Source organism: Gouania willdenowi, chromosome 10, assembly GCF_900634775.1.
Source record: "Gouania willdenowi chromosome 10, fGouWil2.1, whole genome shotgun sequence".
Classification (NCBI taxonomy): domain Eukaryota; kingdom Metazoa; phylum Chordata; class Actinopteri; order Blenniiformes; family Gobiesocidae; genus Gouania; species Gouania willdenowi.
Genome location: NC_041053.1, coordinates 6,774,082 through 6,792,952, shown reverse-complemented (window position 1 = coordinate 6,792,952; position 18,871 = coordinate 6,774,082). Strand labels below are relative to the sequence as shown.

At 39.1% G+C, this 18,871-nt stretch overlaps 1 protein-coding gene and 1 long non-coding RNA gene across 4 annotated transcripts in view; both read left to right on the top strand.

The window, feature by feature from the left end:
- Positions 1–2,594: 2,594 nt before the first annotated feature.
- Positions 2,595–18,871, top strand: part of vegfba (vascular endothelial growth factor Ba) — a 30,263-nt gene continuing 13,986 nt past the window's right edge. For 2 of the 3 annotated variants that reach the window (XM_028459212.1, XM_028459210.1), the window contains exons 1-5: positions 2,595–3,449; positions 12,450–12,501; positions 12,598–12,797; positions 12,881–12,954; positions 13,150–13,185. In XM_028459212.1, coding sequence (XP_028315013.1) covers positions 3,372–3,449; positions 12,450–12,501; positions 12,598–12,797; positions 12,881–12,954; positions 13,150–13,185 — 440 coding nt within the window. In that variant the 5' untranslated portion in view covers positions 2,595–3,371. The remainder of the gene's footprint in view (positions 3,450–12,449; positions 12,502–12,597; positions 12,798–12,880; positions 12,955–13,149; positions 13,186–18,871) is intronic. The other variant, XM_028459211.1, reaches the window with a different exon arrangement.
- On the top strand, positions 13,199–17,844 carry LOC114470865 (uncharacterized). Its single transcript, XR_003674923.1, has 3 exons — positions 13,199–16,705; positions 16,799–16,868; positions 17,138–17,844. It is a non-coding gene; the product is annotated as an uncharacterized LOC114470865 (long non-coding RNA).

Here is an 18,871-nt window from a genome sequence, read left to right as displayed (position 1 = left end):
AATTGCTGCCAAAAAATGTAGACATTCTAATCATTTTAAACAGAATGTGTCCACATCTCAAATCTGGACTGTGGAGACAGTTCTAATTTGATGTTTTGAAAAAACTTGTAATGCAAAGTTATGGTATATCTTTTTTGAAGAATGTCAGTCTCTGTTTTTGTGTTCTAGTTCCAGAGTGGCACTTTTTGCACTTTAAATGAGAAAAATGTGTCTTATTTATGTTATTTTTTTACGTTATATTCACTTTAGTTTAAAAGGTTACTTATACCCAGAGAATTTGTGAATTTAGTTTTTTCAAACTGCTTTTTTTCCTTTCCAAAAACATCATCCCGTATTGTTATGGTGAGCCCAACATTGTTTATCGTCTCATCTCATAACTTTGTATATCCCACCACTAGTAGCTGCCTATTTTTGACTACTTTGTTTGACTACACAATTTTGCTCAGAATACTATGAAAAAACCACTATTGAGCAAAATGATGGGTCAAATGACTGATAACACACATTTTAAAGAATTTTATTTTGTAAAAAAAAAAAAGGAGAATTAATATTTATTGGCTCCTGAATAGATTTATTTCTATAGTTTTTATTATTTCCGGTCATCTCTCGTCTGGTGTGGAACCAAGACTGGAACCGTGCAGTTCTGCAGACGTGACGTCAAATGACGCTGATGGTGATGTGAAATGATGCTGGTGCTCGTGATCGACGGCTTGGAGAGGCAACCCACTGCCGGAAATCAACAAGAATGAGAAGAAGACGGCTTGGAGACTAAAAGAAGACCAGCACAGTGGACTAAACTACTGTTTGGTTCCACAGATGTATGCAGAGGCATGTGCACTGGTCTTGTAATAAACAGTCACATGAACGGAGAGTAAATAAATAAATGTGTCACAAATAGTGTGTGATCAGGCTGCATTTTCTCGTCCGAGTCTGACCCGACAGTGAAAACCTCATGTTTTTCTTAAAAAAAAATGACATATTTACATTTGTTTTAGTGGTAAGCACCGATTTTATTAACAAACAACTGTTAATGTCAACATCAGATCAGCGCATGGGCAACAAGCGAAAGTCAAACACAAACATGGGCGCAGTGCACGCAAGAGACCCATTGGATCTATTTACATAATCCATGTATCAAAGATAAGGATAATCCATGTTATTGTGCAGAAAAAGGAATGTTTCAACAGTGTATTCCTTTATAATTGTCCTCCTCTGTTCCATTCTCCTGCCCCATGAATCACTAATCTTACTGTTTCAATTAAAGATGCATTTTACAGAGCTACAGCTGCTGTAGCTGCTGCAGCAGGAAAGGAAGAACGCTGCGTGCAAACGACAATATGTGACCGAACCCGACTACCAGTTCTAAACCCGTCCAGTGCCGTTGGGTCCCGTCGGGCTTCGGTCGGGTATCCATCGTCTAGTTACAGTATCTAATCCGCTGTGCTTTGGCAATAAAATGTTGATGCGCGTTCCCGAGCTGGCTTGGCTGATGACTGCAGTTACACTAACCACCGTGATGTCACTGTGGAGTCTGATTTCTAGATCCTGCCCTATGCTCCTTTAAATGTAAATCTAAATGTTAAATGGGTTGTCAAATGTAAAGCTGCACACACCCAACACAGCATAACGTGGATGGCTGTTCATCATAGGAATGGGATCCACACAAGGTTCCTGCTGCTTAACAGAAGGTTTTCCTTGCCGCCATGATGAATTCATGTTGGGTGTGGGATACATATGTATGTGTATATACGTATATATGCATATGTGTGTATCCATAAAATGAAGAGTCCGTCCTTAAGACTGCTCTACTGTAAAGTGCCTTGAGATACCATTGGTTATGATTTGGCGCTATACAAATAAAGATTGATTGATTGATTGATTGAAAGCTAAATGTACAAGGTGGACTGGTCCGTGCCTGTGCCCCGCCCACACTCCACACACCGAACGCTCCAAGGTCTTTTTCATCTGCACCGCTGACCTGTCGACGTTGCATCATTTCTAAGCATTTAGATTTATACTTGGTGACCGATTCAACATTTAAATTTAGATTCAGATTTCACATTTGAATTTAACATTTAGATTTAGATATGCATTTAACATTTAGATTTTTCATGTAACAGTTAGATTTAGATCTACATTTAGATTTAACATTTAGATTTAGATTAAACATTTACATTTAGATTTAACATTTTCATGTTAACACATTTTTGAAAAAGAACATGCTGTTTTACATGAATTTCTGTCTCAAATGAACGATAAACTGAGGACCCCCATACTTCATTGGTGGTCTGGTCTGGGCCACCTGAGATCACATTGGGTGTCTTGGGGTCACTGAACATACACAAAGGGTTTGACGCCCCCAACCATAAAGAGAAAATACATTGTCACTAATGAATTCAGTTGTTTAAGCACAACAATCTGGAAAAACAAGACAGACGTCAGATTTCGTAGTATGCAAATGTTTTTTAGGATTGAACAAATCCGTGTTCTAAGTGCACCACGTGTCGTCACCTGAGATCCAGCCCGTCCCGTTTGGAAAAAGTTGGCAGCGCACTGAGCGAACTGGTTACGCAGCGTGCGTCTCAAGGGCAAAGGGAAGGAGGGAGACACACACACACACACACACACACATCAAGCCAGCCCCATCATCGTGTGTCTGTGTCTGTGAGGTGACAGACTGTGGCTACATGCAGCTGCATGCTTTTTTTTTTTATTGTCGGCTTATTTCTAAGAGGACAGGTAGGAGCCAGTGTGGAGGCGTCACGTTTTCACACAGCGGACCGAGGACGGACTGTGGCCGATAACAGAGAGGTCTGAGCCGCACATCGTGTCAGGATCATCCGTCCTCCTGCTGGATGGTGTTAAATGTCCCCCAGCCGTTCAGATGTATGTGATCGCACCATGTTTGCTGTGGTAATCTGACGGATCTACTGGTCCCATCATACCAGCATCACAGGACCAGGACCAGTGGACTGACTGCGCCCAAAAGCAAGGCATCACTTTAAACTTCAAACTATTTTGAGGAAAAAGAGGAGTATTGGTCTTTCTTGGTGCCTCCATTGGACTTAACCGCAAGAGGATCACATTAACTATTAATTCATGTCCTCAGATTGGAGTTTTGATATATTCCATCTCTTTGTAGTTAATGGAAATAACCAAATGAACCTTCGTAAAGTTTATCTGTAATTCATGTTCTGATGCATGAAACTAAAGTCCACCTGCTGCTGCCTGTGAGGATGCCACCCTGCAGGGAGACGTTTCCCAGAGCAGAGACTGGGGAGTGAAAGCTGTGTGATCGAGGACCATAAACCTGCTTCCCTTTACCTCTCAGGATCCTCTAACATTCAGCCTGGTCCACGGACTCCTGCACAATGGGGATTATGGTTCAAGTTATTCTAGGAATGCTTCAATTCCTGCTGCTCACCACAATTCCCTCATCCCACGCCAAGGTATGTATGTATGGACACAGCCTTTGACCCTAAGAGACTGCACTAGTCCTCAAGTGGTCAGCCAGGAGCTTATGGGTTCACTTCAGCCTCATTGTGAGGCTTATTTTCATTTTGATGAAATGGGCTGTTCTTCTGTGAGCTCTGTGGACATTAACCTCCAGGTCAATGACACCAGGTCCTCATAGTAAAGGAGAAGGTAGCGACCAACTAGAGCTGGGCGATATATCCAGATTCAAGATATATCAAGTTTTCTATTTTGGAGATATAGAAAATAACAATATTACCTTTATCGAAATACTGTATGTGTTTTTTTTTATAGCTTGTTTTGTATTAAAATACTTGTTTTAGGAGTGGCTAATTTTGCTACTTCTCAGAAAAGCATTAAAAGCACAGTTAGATAATCACTGAGTGTGTCCTAACCCAGACCTTCCCCTAAACAAACCACACAACAGAACTCACTCACACGTGCTGTCCCTTATAGGAGAAAAAGCCAAAAGTGGCACATATTTTGCAGCTGCTTGTTAATAAATGAGCCTGTTTGGAATTTTGCATCAGCAAATTTAACCCAGAACTTTCTGGTAAAACTAGTAAATTAGAATTATTGAGATTTATATCGTATCTCGCTATTTTGAGAAAAAATGTTGAGATATGAGTTTTGGTCCATATCACCCATCAGCCCTTCTACCAACACTTCCAATATTTCATTACGACAATGCCATTCATTATCTACTAATACCTCTCCCAGGATTCTTTTATGATTCAATCAGAATTTAAGAGACATGATTAAGTATTAAAAACAAACAAACAAGAACTTCAGAATAAAAAGGTGGAAATAGTTTGGAGGGCTGCAACGGCTCTGTTCATTTGTGAAAGTGTAAAATCTCAAGGCTTTCAAATTTCATTATCAATATTCCAAAGCACCGTCATAAGAATTTAAACATCTGCACAATATTGCTTATTTGTTTTTGATCAGAGTAACAGAAGAGGAAAAAAACACCTTTTCTATCAACCACTGTAGGCAATGACTGTGATATATTTTCACAATCTAAAAATGATAAATACTGTACCAACAAATGACCAATTTTGAGATTTTTTGACGGATTAACTGAGCCTTGCTGTCAATATAGCGTCATGTCAAGCAAAATCACAAAAAAATGGCAATGACAATTTTAAGTTCTATCTTAAGTTAGTTGCATAACCTTTAACTATATATCCAATTTTACAGGGATTGTTCGGTCTACTCCCAGAACAGATGTCAATATTGACAATCATAATTTTGTAACACTGTTGGAGCAAAGCCAAAGTTTTTGCATTGAAATAGCCTCATACCACATCATCATTGGAAGAAAAATAAAATATGAGTCAGTGTAGCATAATACAGGACACAGATGACATGATAGATAAGAGAGATGGTTTTGAGTCATGGTGCCTTAGCAACAAGGGCCTCACCTCAGTAACGGGGCAGCATTCTCACAAGTATAGTATAATAGCATTCATTCATAACAATATGAAGGTATTTAGTAACTTTCTATATGAATCCCTAGGTGCAAATGACATTTTTATTCAATTCAATAATTGATATACCGTCATATACAACAAGTCATCTCATGGCACTGATCACAACATATGAAGTTGTAATTTTTAATGACAAAACCAACATTTCCACATGAACAAGCATCAGCGATGGAGAGGAAAAACTCATTTTTAACAGGAAGAAACCTCCAGCAGAACCAGACTCAGAGGTGGTATCTATCTGATGGAGTGGTAATGGATGAAAAAAGAACAGAACAGGACAGAGAGAAAGAACATTAAGTATCACAAGCTGGTTGAACTGCAAACCTTAGACCAGGAACCATCAGCGTTACCTCCAGGATACCTGAAAATAAAAGCGAGATGAGCAAAACGTAAGCACAGACTATTCTGGTCTGTCTGCCAGATGCTGAAAATGTGGCTGGATTAATACAGAATAGGCAGTCAACAGTGAAAAAGGCATGGTGGAGAATCCACATAAGGCATGTGTCAAACTCAGGCCAGGGGGCCAAATCCGGCCCTTTCGATCAGTGGTTCGCAAACATTTTGTGCCCAAGGTACACCAAAGGACAAGTAAAAATTTGAGGGCACAACTATTGTGTAAAATAGCCTTTATAACACGTTATCACTCATATCATGTACAATATCCGTAAATGTGCATAATTATTGACTAATGCCAAATAACGTGACAAAGACAACTATATTACTATATTAAATTTGTATTAATGAAATATTTAAAAAAAAAATTAGGTAGAGAGTTTGCTCTGTATTATGGAATGAGTGCATAAAACTGTTGTTTTTCTGTAGTTGTATATTGCAATAAATGTACGGTTGTCACAAAATCCCACGGCACACCCAGACTTGCCTCACGGCACACCAGTGTGCCGCAGTACACCGTTTGAGAACCACCGCTTTAGACCATTCAATTCGGCCCGCAGCACAAAGTAAAAAAAGACAGAAAAAAACATTCATTATTGTGTAAATTACCAAATTATTCAGTTTTAGATATCTCAGCCCTTCTAAATACACAAATTCAATGAAAAGCAGCAACAATTCTTTTATCACATGACTGCAGTCATTTTAAATCTGAAATTGTTCAAAGAACTCAATTTTCCTCAAATTATTTCACATACTTTTGCCAAATTAGATAAAGAAATTGGTCACAAAATCAATGAAATTTAAGCGAGAATCCAGCAGATCCTGTCATTTATTGCTTGGATGTTGTCGCCTTAATGTATCATTATTTATACTTCAAAGTGCAAACTTAAACCTAAAATCTGTGGCCCACTTCAAATCAAACTACTTTGTATTTTAAAATTTAAAATTAGTTTGACACACCTGACTTAATGCTGCAGTGTGTACATATTTTTTGCCATCATTTGGTCAAAAATTCATAATCATCTTTAAGCATATTATAATCTTAAGTGTTCTGTGGGGACAGGGAATTTATTCTCCTTCTCCTAGGCCTGTAAATGAGCTTTAGAAATACAGGAGCGTGACAAAAATGTGTGTTCCAGGGGCTGTTTTGGGCGTTTTTATTGGCTGCCTGACTGTAGTCAGGCGCGATCATGTACCCAGTGCAATGGCGGACGTTACAGCAGAAGTCTCCATTGCAGCGATAGGCACAACATTTATACGGCCAATCAAGTGGAGAAAGGCAGACTGATGTGGAGAAGCAACAGAATAAAGGCACAGACATACTTTGGAGGTTTTGGAAAGAACCGCTTTGCGTCTTCGCGGATCCTTTTGATTGCGCAGGGTCCGCGAGAGTGATAACAGAAGGGATAAATAGTGTGTAAACCTTAGAGAAGCTTATCCAAAGTGAATTTATTTTACAGTCTGGAGGTGGAGTGATGGTTGTTAGTCTACCCTGAGCGGCAGGCAGCTGGGATCACAGCCACCTATGTGAGCTCTCTGGCGGGGACGAGCTGACAACAGCAGCCACTGCTTGGGACAGTAACTACAGAGTGATACGTGCATTTATGTCAGAGTCTCTATAACATCAGAAAACTTTCCAATAACACAAGATAAAGTCCATACATTTGTCATTCGTCTCTATTGAGAAAAAAGTTGCTAAGAGCGTAAGGGAGGCTACGTTTCGGTTTTGAAACGGAGCGGAGAGAGGATTGTACATACTGCAGCTTTAAGGGTTAGGGCCATGGTTAGGGAGTCAGTGCAGGGATAAAGAAATGGACGATAAAACTGCATCAGACACCACCACCCACCGGGCTAGACATGGTCTCACATCCTAACCCCCACCTAAGAACCACACAATTGGGAGAAGATGGAGGCAGTAGGAGGTAGGAATTAGATAATTATCCTAATTATACACTTTTTCAAATGAGGATGTTTTAGGTTTAGCCTTAAAGGTGGAGAAATACCAGCCTCCCACACTGAGACGGGAAGCTGGTTCCATAAGCGAGGAGCCTGATAGCTGAACGTTCCACTTTTAGATAGACTAGGAACGTCCAGTAAACCAGCAGAGTGGGGGTGAATGATTTAACTGGGAGAATAGGGCACCAACAGGTCTTGAAAATTAAGTGGAGCTTTATCATTAAGGGCATTTACACCACAGTATTTCAAACATAACTACATGTTATCACTGCTTTACATAGTAGAGCAAGATTATTTAGTGAATTTAGTAAACAATGATAAAGCAAATATTATGAATAACTTCACCTCTTTAAAAAAAAATACTGAATATGTGCAGAAATGCCTTGATGGATTTAATGATTGATTTGTAAATGTGTCTAAGAAATTCTACTAAAAGTCCTAATAAACCACACACATGTCTTATCTGTGTCCAGGTAGTAATGTATAAGTGTATACACATATAAACGTGTGCACCTGGCATTAATAGTGACCTCATCAATGCATAGTCATGTATTTGGACAGAGTGTTTCAGTTACTCACAGCTACAGCTTTGGTTTTGGATCTCCTAAAAATAAATAATATTTTCAACATGTCTTGGACAACTTTCAATCATTGTAGTTGAAAATGAAGTTTGTAATGCTTTAGCCAAAAGTTGGAAACATTGTGTTTCTTAAGCACAGAAAGTATAACTGTGAGAAGGTCGTGACAACCAAATGATTTGATAAACTACAAGCATACTCTTAAACAAACCCAATGAGAGAGCAAGAAGAGCCTTTAATGTTTGGATTGATTAATAAATGAAAAAAACATGCAGAGGATCAAAAATGAGAAACAAACATATTAAAGTTTGTCATAAAAAAGACACAAAACCTAAGGAAAGCCTGAATATATTGAAAAATCACTAATATTAAATTATTGTATAATTCTTGCTTGGCAACAAGTTTTTTTGTAAAAAAAACTCCAAAAAAACCACAACAATCATTTAAAGAAATGCTGTAGGGCTGGACGATATGAACCAAAACTCATCATCTCAATATTTTTTCTCAAAATGTCGATATACGATATAAATCTTGATAATTTTGTTTTAAATAAAGTCTGACCAGAAAGACAAAATACAGGCACATTAATTAACAAACAGCTGCACAATATGTGCTAGTTTTGGCTTTTTTAGGACGCACTCAGAAATCATCTAACTGTGCTTTTTAACAGCTACTCGCAAAACAAGTATTTTAAAACAAAATGAGCTATGAAATGTATATGTATTGATAGAGGTGATATTGTGATTTTCGAAATTGCCAACATAGAAAGCATGATATATCTTGAATCTCGATATATCGCCCAGCCCTAGAAGCTTGTTTTATCCATGTGTTACATCATCAAGAACAATTACCAGTAGGGATGTCCCGATACAACTTTTTCATTTCCGATATGATACCGATATTGCAGCCTTGCATATTGGCCAATACAGATATTGATCCGAGATCAGCATTAATCATACATACTTTCTCTCTCTCTCTCTCTCTCTCTCTCTCTTTTCTTTAAAAATAAAAAAATGAATGACTTATTTTTTAGTGTGGAATTTTAGAAAAGACTTGATTAAGTGATGTCACTCAAACAGAGAACAATAGTCAGCAACAGTAGGTATGAGAAAATCGGACCCATTTATTATTAACCAATTGGTTTCATAAAATTTAACCTTCAACATAATATCTACAGTATTCTACAATTGAATAAGATAAACAAAAAATGAATTGGAAAAAAAAAAAAATCCAGAAATTTGAATCCGATATTTGTTTTCAGGCTAATATCGGACCGATATCCGATATCAATATCGGATTGGGACACAGCATATTACCAGTGCAGTATTAAAATGTTGCATTACTAAGTTTAAGAAGCATAATGTAATTGATGCACAATGCTAAAGTCATTTATATGACAGATGTGTCACATGATGTGGGCTCCTCTTTGACGGTAGCTTTAGGAGAAACCTGCGCGTGCTCCTTTTTTTATTTATGTCTGGAGACATGTATCAGGGTCAGGTGGTTGTCTGAAGCGGTGTGAGACTCAGCCTGGCCTCAGCGCTGCTGCACTTTGTATGTCCTACTGATTCATCATTCTAGACACCACATGGTATAACACAGCAGCAGGAAGCACACAAACTTGAAGTCTCTTGTTTTTCATTGGATATCGTCCTCTGCTTCCTGCCACGATGTAGCACAGTGTGGAGAGATCATGTGGAGATGATGCTTCCTCACACTGATGGTTTGTGTATGTTCTGATGATAATGTGAATCTGAACCAGTGTTCCTCTGGGAGGTTAGACTGAAGGTAAACCAACAAGGCCTGTTCAGATGGGAAGAATACTTTACGCTGCCACTGTGTGTGTACACGTGTGTGCATACGCGTGTGTGGACCAAGGCCTCTCTCACACAGTAGCATAGACTTTGTCCACACACACACACACACCCCACATACACACACCACCTGTGTAAACCTAAAGGAATTATACAACATTTGAATTAGACTTTATGACAACAAAAACCCTGAAAGCCATCTGTGATTTCAGTATGAAAGAAACATTTTAAAAGTAACCAAGTTTGAGCAACTGAAAGTGTTTGAAATGCCATAATCAGGCAAGAGGCCTCAGGGCAAAGGTAGTGGTTGCATATTATGTTCAATAATCCAACAGTTCTCACCCACATGGAGGCAAAGTATGATCACAACACTCACCTGTGCAGGAAATGTACTGTACTGCCTGTTTCTTTTCTTTTCTTCACATGGACAGCACTTCAAAGCTCTATAATTTTGAACAGTGTTTAATGGGAATTATTTCTTTTTCTGTTTAGCAGATTTAATAAATATAGTGATTAAGAATACAGAAAATCCCAAAGTCAATGTTGTTAAGCATTGACTTTGGACTGTTTTCTTTTATACAGTTTCTTTTATACTTTGTTGGACTTGCTATTCCATTGGCCACAATAATATCTCAGGTGTTTTGCTTTAGGTCTTCGTGCAGAATGTTCAATGCTTACAAGTCAGTCGGTTGCTCTGGGTTAACCTTATGACAGACATGATGTCTTATGTTGCTACAATCAAATGTTTTTCTTAAAATGTATCATTTACTGTGTATATTTGTTGGAAATTGTAAAAGTTTCTAAAGGAGTAGGAAAAAGACAAAATAGGGCTTTTGAGTGCAAAATGTTATGCTATAAATAACATGTTTTCTAATATTTTTAAATTTTCTGCAGTAATTAAAGTATTCAAATCAACAAATCTTATTGCAATATTTGAGAAAATTAGCCACATATTAAATACTTTTGGGCACAAGATTCTGTAGGGACATAGTGCAACACAACAGCATCTACTGTCCACCTCGTACATTCTTTTGAAACCAATAATATTTTCCAGCTAAGCAAATGTAATAAATGAATCTCTGCATAACATTAAAATCTGGGTGTGGGACGACTACCTCAATCTAAACACAAATACAACCTCATATGAGTTTCTGAACATTCCATTCCCACTTTTAGAGATTGGTTGCACAAACCAAAAAATTGTCTATTGCTATTTGTTTTGTATTTCCCACTGATCCTAAAGCAAATCCCTAGATTGTGTCTCTCACGTGCAAGGCACATTGTGATTTAGCCTGCTGACTTTCTGGTTGTGATTTGAATCCAGCCTCTTTTTACCCTTTGACCCATGATCACACAAAGACATCTGATCTGTGACCCCAACTCATCCAAACGTTCAGCATTCAGAGAGGTTTCAAGCCTAAGCTTTTACCAAAACACATGGTTAACGTCACCTTTTCTGAATGTATTCTTTGGTAATTATGAACACCCAAATCATGTTTGTTCTCTGCAAAACGTGTCGTACAGATAATAAAACGGTTTTGCCCCATATTATTAAATTAGCCCCCTCTACCATGAAGCTAGAATTTCTCTTATTGAGGTAACTTCAGGCTTAACCCTAGTTTTTCTGTACTACAACACTGGTCCATTTCTTACGTGGGCAAATCACCATGGTAACTAAACTGATGCTAAATGGCTAACCTGCTCCGGAGCAGGCTAAATTCTGGATTAGAGATGACCAAGTATTTGAATTTGAACATTTATCCAATATGAAAGGTATAGATTTACATCAGATGGACTGTGGAAGAAAGGGCACTGAGGAAGCTCTGCCCCAAACATCTGTAATAAAGTAAAACGGACTGATCAGAATGCTGTCCGTTTGTTGGCCAAAGATTTAATGTTGAGTAATCCCACTAATTTACGCATTGACAGTCAGCAATTTTTTAGGCCCAGCGTTCTCTCCTTTCATTTCCTGTGGCAACAGTTTTGCTTTTGGCCATAATTATGGATTTTAATCTTTCATATTTTCTCTGCAGGGTTTCTCCATGATTGCGATTTGTCAGATGCTGCGGTGATTCACAATATGATGCTCGAAGTAAAAGTTTTCAAAATTTTGCTAGATCGCATTTTTCCTTATTCCTATTGACATTTTGTACCAAAATATTTGCCAATATAACGTCAGTAAAGGGTGACACACTTTTTTTTCTGTATTTTTATTGTTTAACCAAAGGATGCACAACTTTCACAAATATCCAAAATTTGAACGATATAAAGGTAAGTATGGTCATGAAAAGTTTCTCCCTGTATTTATACTAAATGAGTAGGAACATTAGAACTGTTCAAATACTATTCCTGAAAACAGAAAAAATGTCTACATTGTGAAAAAAGCGTGCCTCCCCTAAATGTGCAGCAATTGACTTTTTTGGTACAGATGCTTACAACATCAATTGGAACAAGGCAAAAAGCAATCTGGCAAAATTTGGTGAAATTTTATTTCGAGAACCACCCTAGCAAACACAACCCCTTTTTATATGAGCGCGCACTGATCCAGATGGAAAAACCATGGGTTAAGTTAACAAGTTAACGTGTTGATAACCGGCTTCATAGTGTAGATGGTTTGAGATTGCGAACGTCTGGGTAAGTCAACCCAGCTAACGGAGACATATCACTGATATGTAAACCCAGCTTCGTAGTACAGGCCGCCTCAAGTTTTTTTTCCCTGAAGTTTGATTTTTTTTCCTTTTCAGCTCGCTCATTGGCGACCAGCAGATCCCCCAAAATCCAGAGAAGGTCGAGAGGGTAAGCACCACCTTTTACTTTTGAAAATCTAATTTTGCAGATCTAAAGACACAGAAGTAAAAAATATTATCCATTGATTTATTTTCATCTCACTAGCAGTGCGTCGATGGTTGGAGGTTTACTCGCGGAGCGGCTGTGAGCCTCGGGACATGTTGGTGGAGGTTTGGCGGGAGCTGCCGGGGGAAACGCACCATCTTTTTGTCCCGTCCTGTGTGTCGGTCAGACGATGTGGAGGCTGTTGTGCTGACGAGGCCCTTGAGTGTGTACCATCCCATACACACACACTCACTATGGAGGTACACACACGCACACATATACACACAGACACGCAATGATAAATGTTGAATAGGTGTCCTTTCTTTTTTTTGTGTTGGTGCAGCTGATGAGAACGTCCTTCATGAAACATGAACTCATGGAGCTGCCCTTCATCGAACACAGCCGCTGTGAGTGCAGGTAATAAACACACACACACACACACACACACACACACACACACACACACACACACACACACACACACACACACACACACACACACACACACACACACACACACACACACACACACACACACACACACACACACAGTGCATGGATGCAGATGTGTCAGTGTTTCTGTTATTCATTGAACATTTTTTTTATGCACAGATTGAAACAACAATTCCAGTCAACACCAACAACAAGGTGATACAAATCTGTCTGTGTTACTGTTTGTGAGGTTTTTTCTACTGATACTATCAAACCACCGCCTCTCATCCTCTGTCTGACCTCTGCAATGATTATGTACTGTGCTACTAATGTGTGGTCATTAGCCAGAGACATGTTTCAGTCAGGATCAAAGCAACGTAGTTAGCCAGAAGAAGTTACGCTTCACCCTTACTTTGTTTCAAACTCCCTGTCATGGGCAGTTTTTACCAAAAGCTGAAATTCTAATAATTCTTTGGTAAACTAGAGATGATTTAAAACCATCATTTTATATTTTATTCCCACTTAATGGTTTATTGGTTGCTAGGGGCAAAAAGCCTTTCTCAGCTTTATTAGGGTAGAAGGAGGTTCAACTTGTGCAAGACTAGAGAAAGTACACACTTTCACACAGTTTCACACACCCACACACAGGCCATTGTTGAATCTAAGGACCTTCAGTTCATCTATGCATGTTCAGTGAGAACATGATACTGTACACAGAAGTTAGTTACTCCTCAAAAACAACAACACAGCATCATAGTTACAGTAATAATGGTTAATTTGTGTATATAAATGGAGTAACTTTGCTGTTTTCCCTTTCAATATCACGCAATGTTCTTATTTACTGCTGGATGTTTGTGTGTCTCTTCATTTGTGCAATCACTCTAATGCATCTCCAATGTTCCACGGTTTCCTGTTAGGACTTAAATACAAGATTCCTGTGTGTGTGTGTGTGTGTGTGTGTGTGTTTTAGTATCTGTGTGACTTTCTCCCAGACCCCCTGGGACAGCCAGCTTCCTGTTGTCACCATAGAGATGATATTATCTACCCTGCCATGTGCTCTCTCTCACAGACCTAAGTGGAGGCGCAAAATCTGTGCATGTGAAATAAAGCCTCAAATCCACAACAACAGCAGTAGCAGCAGTATAAAAGTATAAAATCTGTGAATGATGTCCAGGTTAAGCTGGTACACATTATTACCAGAATTGTTAAGAATTAAGTGCAGCAGATGGTCATTGAAATGAGAGGCAGATTGGAGTTGCTGTTAAATCACATATTCATATATAACAGGTTTTTGGGATGAAAAATAGAAGTGTTAAGAAAACAAGCTTAACATTGAAAGATAGTTGAATAACCACAAAACCAACTATATATGATGAAGGCTTGGGATTGAGGAGTAAAGAGGACCCAATGTGCAAAAGCCAAGAAAAAAGACATTGTTTCACAAAGTTCAGTTTGAATTAAGTCTAAATCAAACCCAACGACCAAAGTAATAACAAATGACTGATAAAAATCATCAAAAAGAAAAAAATCATACCCTGTTTATAAACTGTGGACTAATTAAGGGGTTAGATACAGACAGCCAGGATCCAGAGTGGGATTCACAATGGTCTGACAAACCCAGAGAGACCAAACACAGGAGCCAACTCTCACACAGTGACAAGACTGGGGCTGTGTTTCAAATGTCACACTATACACTACAAACTCAATGAGTACATACTGTCAACTATATAATATTAGTATGGTTGGGATGATTAGGATGGTGACCGTTCCCACTGAAGTATACTTCAAAGTTTCCCAAAATGCATTTCGGACCTACAACGACAACAACATGAAGCACACTGAGGCTAAATATCTCTATTGATTCTCCACCTTTGAAAGTTCTGAAGCATTTTAAGTGAGAAAGTGTTCAGAAAGTAGAATATCAACATGTTCTTATTTTATCCATAAAATTTGCAAACACATTTCATAACGACATTTTGGAGATTTTTTTAAAGAACGAACTTCAAAACAAGAGCCCTATTTACAAAAGCATTAAAAACGAATGGAGGACAAGAAGCGATGCTTTTGTTTTGAAAAGGGAATGTTTGACTTTTAGCTTGAAGCTGAAATCGTCCCAGAACGATTTTACATTCTGCTCGCAAAGCATCATGGGGTGGTTAAGTATGACTATTGTGCCCAGTGCAAACTTTAAAAACGTCCCAATATAGTGTACATCCGGGTATACATCCATTTCCCATGTACTTTCCATACTATCTAATTGGAATGCACTACATACTCATTTTGACGTCAGACTTAGTATGAGTAGTACTTTAGTATGTGATTTCGAACACACCCCCCAACCCCTAGTATTTTTTCTTTTTCTTTTTTTAAATAAATATTTTTTAAATACACTAATCAATTATTTTGAGCACCATGTGTGTTTAAATTTGCAATGACAAGTCATGCAAAGTATAAATTATAATTTTCGGGGGAAATGGTTTCCTCCAACTTCCTGCTCATGGCTGCTGACGACTTCCTTGGGCGATAGAGAAATCGCCCAAACCGTGTGGCAGAGCAGCCAATCACTGACAAGAGATTCAACATAACAGGAAATTCAGGAATTTCAGCGTTGTTGTTGAATCTGATGCTCAATGGGCGATGAACATATCGCTCACAGACCAAGCCAAATGAGCCTGTGGAGAAATACGGAAGGGACCTGTGGGGGGCAGCAATGCGCCTTTGATGCGTCTAGTCTTCAAGAAAAAAAGAAGAAGAAGAACGTTGAAACCACGTTGATGTGATTACAGTGATGTCAACGACAAAGATGGATGCCGTGGAGCGCTGCAGTGAAACTATACGGTTGCTTCTTGAAAATCTATTTGAGAGGAGAACATTGGCAGAAAAACTATGGATAAAATAGCGAGGCCCAAATCAGCCAAATATCAACATATGCCAACAAACCAGCGAGAAAGGTAAAATTTATACAAGAAGTTTCTCTCGTAATTGGTAGAGCAGGAAGGCGTGGATGGCTGGATGCAGTCATGTATATAATTTGTATTGCTTCCCGTGTTTGCTCTTCAAAATGGCTTGGACAGATATGGCATGGACTGATTCAGGAGTAAGGGATATGAAGCATTTATCTGAGAAGATAAAGCCACACGAGAGTACGAGGGCACATATGGAGAACACGGTCAAGCTAAAGATGCCAGGCAGAGCTAACATGAGGGATGAGGGTCACAGGCTTGGTGTGAGAAAGCACAAGGAAGAGGTGGACAGGAACCGTCATATTTTGTCGAAGATAATTGATTATAGTATTAAATTCCGCGGGGCGTTTGAGCTGGCTTTGCGCTGCCATGATGACGGAATCCTGAGACAACCCTTGCTTAGGGGCCTAGTCGATTTGGTTAGGGTTAGGGTCATTCAAATGAACCACTGTGCTTGACCAAATTTTGGCTCACAGACTTCAGCAACCAGATGGAACATTCATAGCCGTGTTGTTAACACAGCGTTTGAACACAAGGATGACCTCATCAATTGTTTCCAATCGATCAGAGACTCTGGTGGCTTTGATCCAATCACTGCCAGAGAGACAGGGGGCTTTGTGAGAATGCTGGACCAAGAAGATTTTTGCTTTCTGCTGGCCTTGTTTCACAAGATCCTGCCACATGTGGACATGCTATTTAATCAGCTGCAGAAGAGGAACATCGACTTTGTCTACATCACAGGAGTCATCCAGATGTTCAAAAACAGCATGCAGGTGAATAATTATTTCTCATTATTGTAATAAATGTCTCCAGTATGTTAGTTTTTGAAAGAGTGATTGTGGATGCTAACCTGTGTTTCTGATTAGGGACTCCATTCCTTCTCTGAAAGAGGAACAGCACATCTGTGCAGCAGCAGTCCTGTTTACAAGACACCCAGTAGGTGTTTTTACCTTACCTACCTTTTAATTTTTTGATATGTAAAATTACTATATGCTATATTTCTCTGTCTGTCGTCCTCATTTCCTGTGTAATAATAAGAGTGACACATTTGTTTTTATTATGCTATATTCTAATAAGTGTGCAGCTACTAAGGAAGGCAGACACTGATCTCATCTTGTAAGAGAATACTGATGACATTATTTACTATGGTAAGGTTTACTATGTGTACTTACCTTTTTTATTATTATTTATGTATCATGTCATAGGTATGCAATACCATTCTGAGCCATGCCAAAGACTGGTTCTTATTTATCAACCACAACATCAGTGCCACTCTGCAACATGGAGAATTGTTTGTGCAACACACTGCACAGTTCCCAGATGCAACACTGCAAACCACCATGGAGGCCTACCCCATGTTAAACAAAGCCATGCTGAGAACAGAGCTATCCCTCATCTATGAGTACGATGAGTTCAAGACCTGCAAGTGGTGCACTGACTCTATTCCAGACTGTACGTCTTCTAAAGATTCCCATCACCACACCCATGCCAACAGCAGAATCAGAAAGATGCTTCTCTACTTTAAAGAGAATCAAAACTTTCCTGAGGAACACCTGAGGATTGCCTGAAAGCCCTGGCCATGCTCTCCATGAAGAAAAAACTAGTTAGAAACATTCAATACAAAGGTCATTGAGCGCTTTGTCATACAGAAGAACAGAAGGGCACAATTTCAGTACAAATAAGACACACACACACACACACACACACACACACACACACACACACACACACACACACACACACACACACACACACACAAATATATTGGTACCCTTAAATTAATCCTAACTTAATATTTGCTGCAGTCAGGTGATTTAAGGGTACCATCATTTTTGTCCAGGCCTATTTCATTATCATACAAAGTACTCTTCAACAGAGGAGTACTGTTTGTCTGTATACACACATTTATTCCCATGACCAGATTTTTTTTTGTATAAAGTTGACCGATTTACCTCTAATGCACTGTTCCATGTGCTCAACTGTATATAAAAAGGTAAAAATGATTTATTGCCAACATTTTGGTTGTAATGTTGTTTATGTTTAGTGCAAAAATTCCTCGTTATTAATATTGGCATTAAATTATTATTATTTCACACATCACTGATATCCTGCTGTTTCTGTTCAGTTTAATTGGGATGGTTACTGAAACGGACTTTTAACTTGATATGTCACAGCCCCCCCTAGAATATTTTTCATCAGCCGCCACTGACCACAGACAGTGAATAACCTAAATTATCCAGCTGAGGTAGAGCCAACACTGGGGGCATGTACTACGAAGCTGGATTTCCTCTTCTGGGATTTATTCTGTGTGTCAGGTACTAAGATGCTGGTTAACCTGTGTAAATCACTATGGTAACATACGCTAAATGGCTAACCTGGTTGGGAAAGGGGAGTAGAGAGGGGAGTAGGTTTTGTTTTGGATAAGATATGAGCATGAAAGCACCGCCTCCTGACTAATCTGTTCTCTTGGAAAATGACCTGCCCATCCTGAGAAGATTCCGGTTGGTGCGTGTATCTGACAGCTGTGGAGAGAGAGTATGTATGGATGGATTTACCCGATGAAATCCTATAGGAAAGATAGGTTTCCATCTGATGGAAACATCTGACCTACATTTGTCTACTGATGAAGGCTGACACATGCACGCATTGGTGACGGTGATCGCCTCAGCAAGAACATATTGCGCTGCTATACACAAAGTGGCGAAGGCCCTGTAAGACAATATAGACTATAAACTACAGATACTGTCATGATGTATGCTTACTGAGCAGTATGAAAGCAGCCTGCCATTCACAGGGTTCACTGGAGTCATCAGCGCCAAACTTTGCGCTTACTTCTGTGGAAGTGAGTGAGAAATATAGCCACGCTATGGGCTTTATTCTCCCATGCGCGTAAGTCAGAAAAGTAGTGCAGCAGCGCTGTTTTTGGCTGCACACTATTC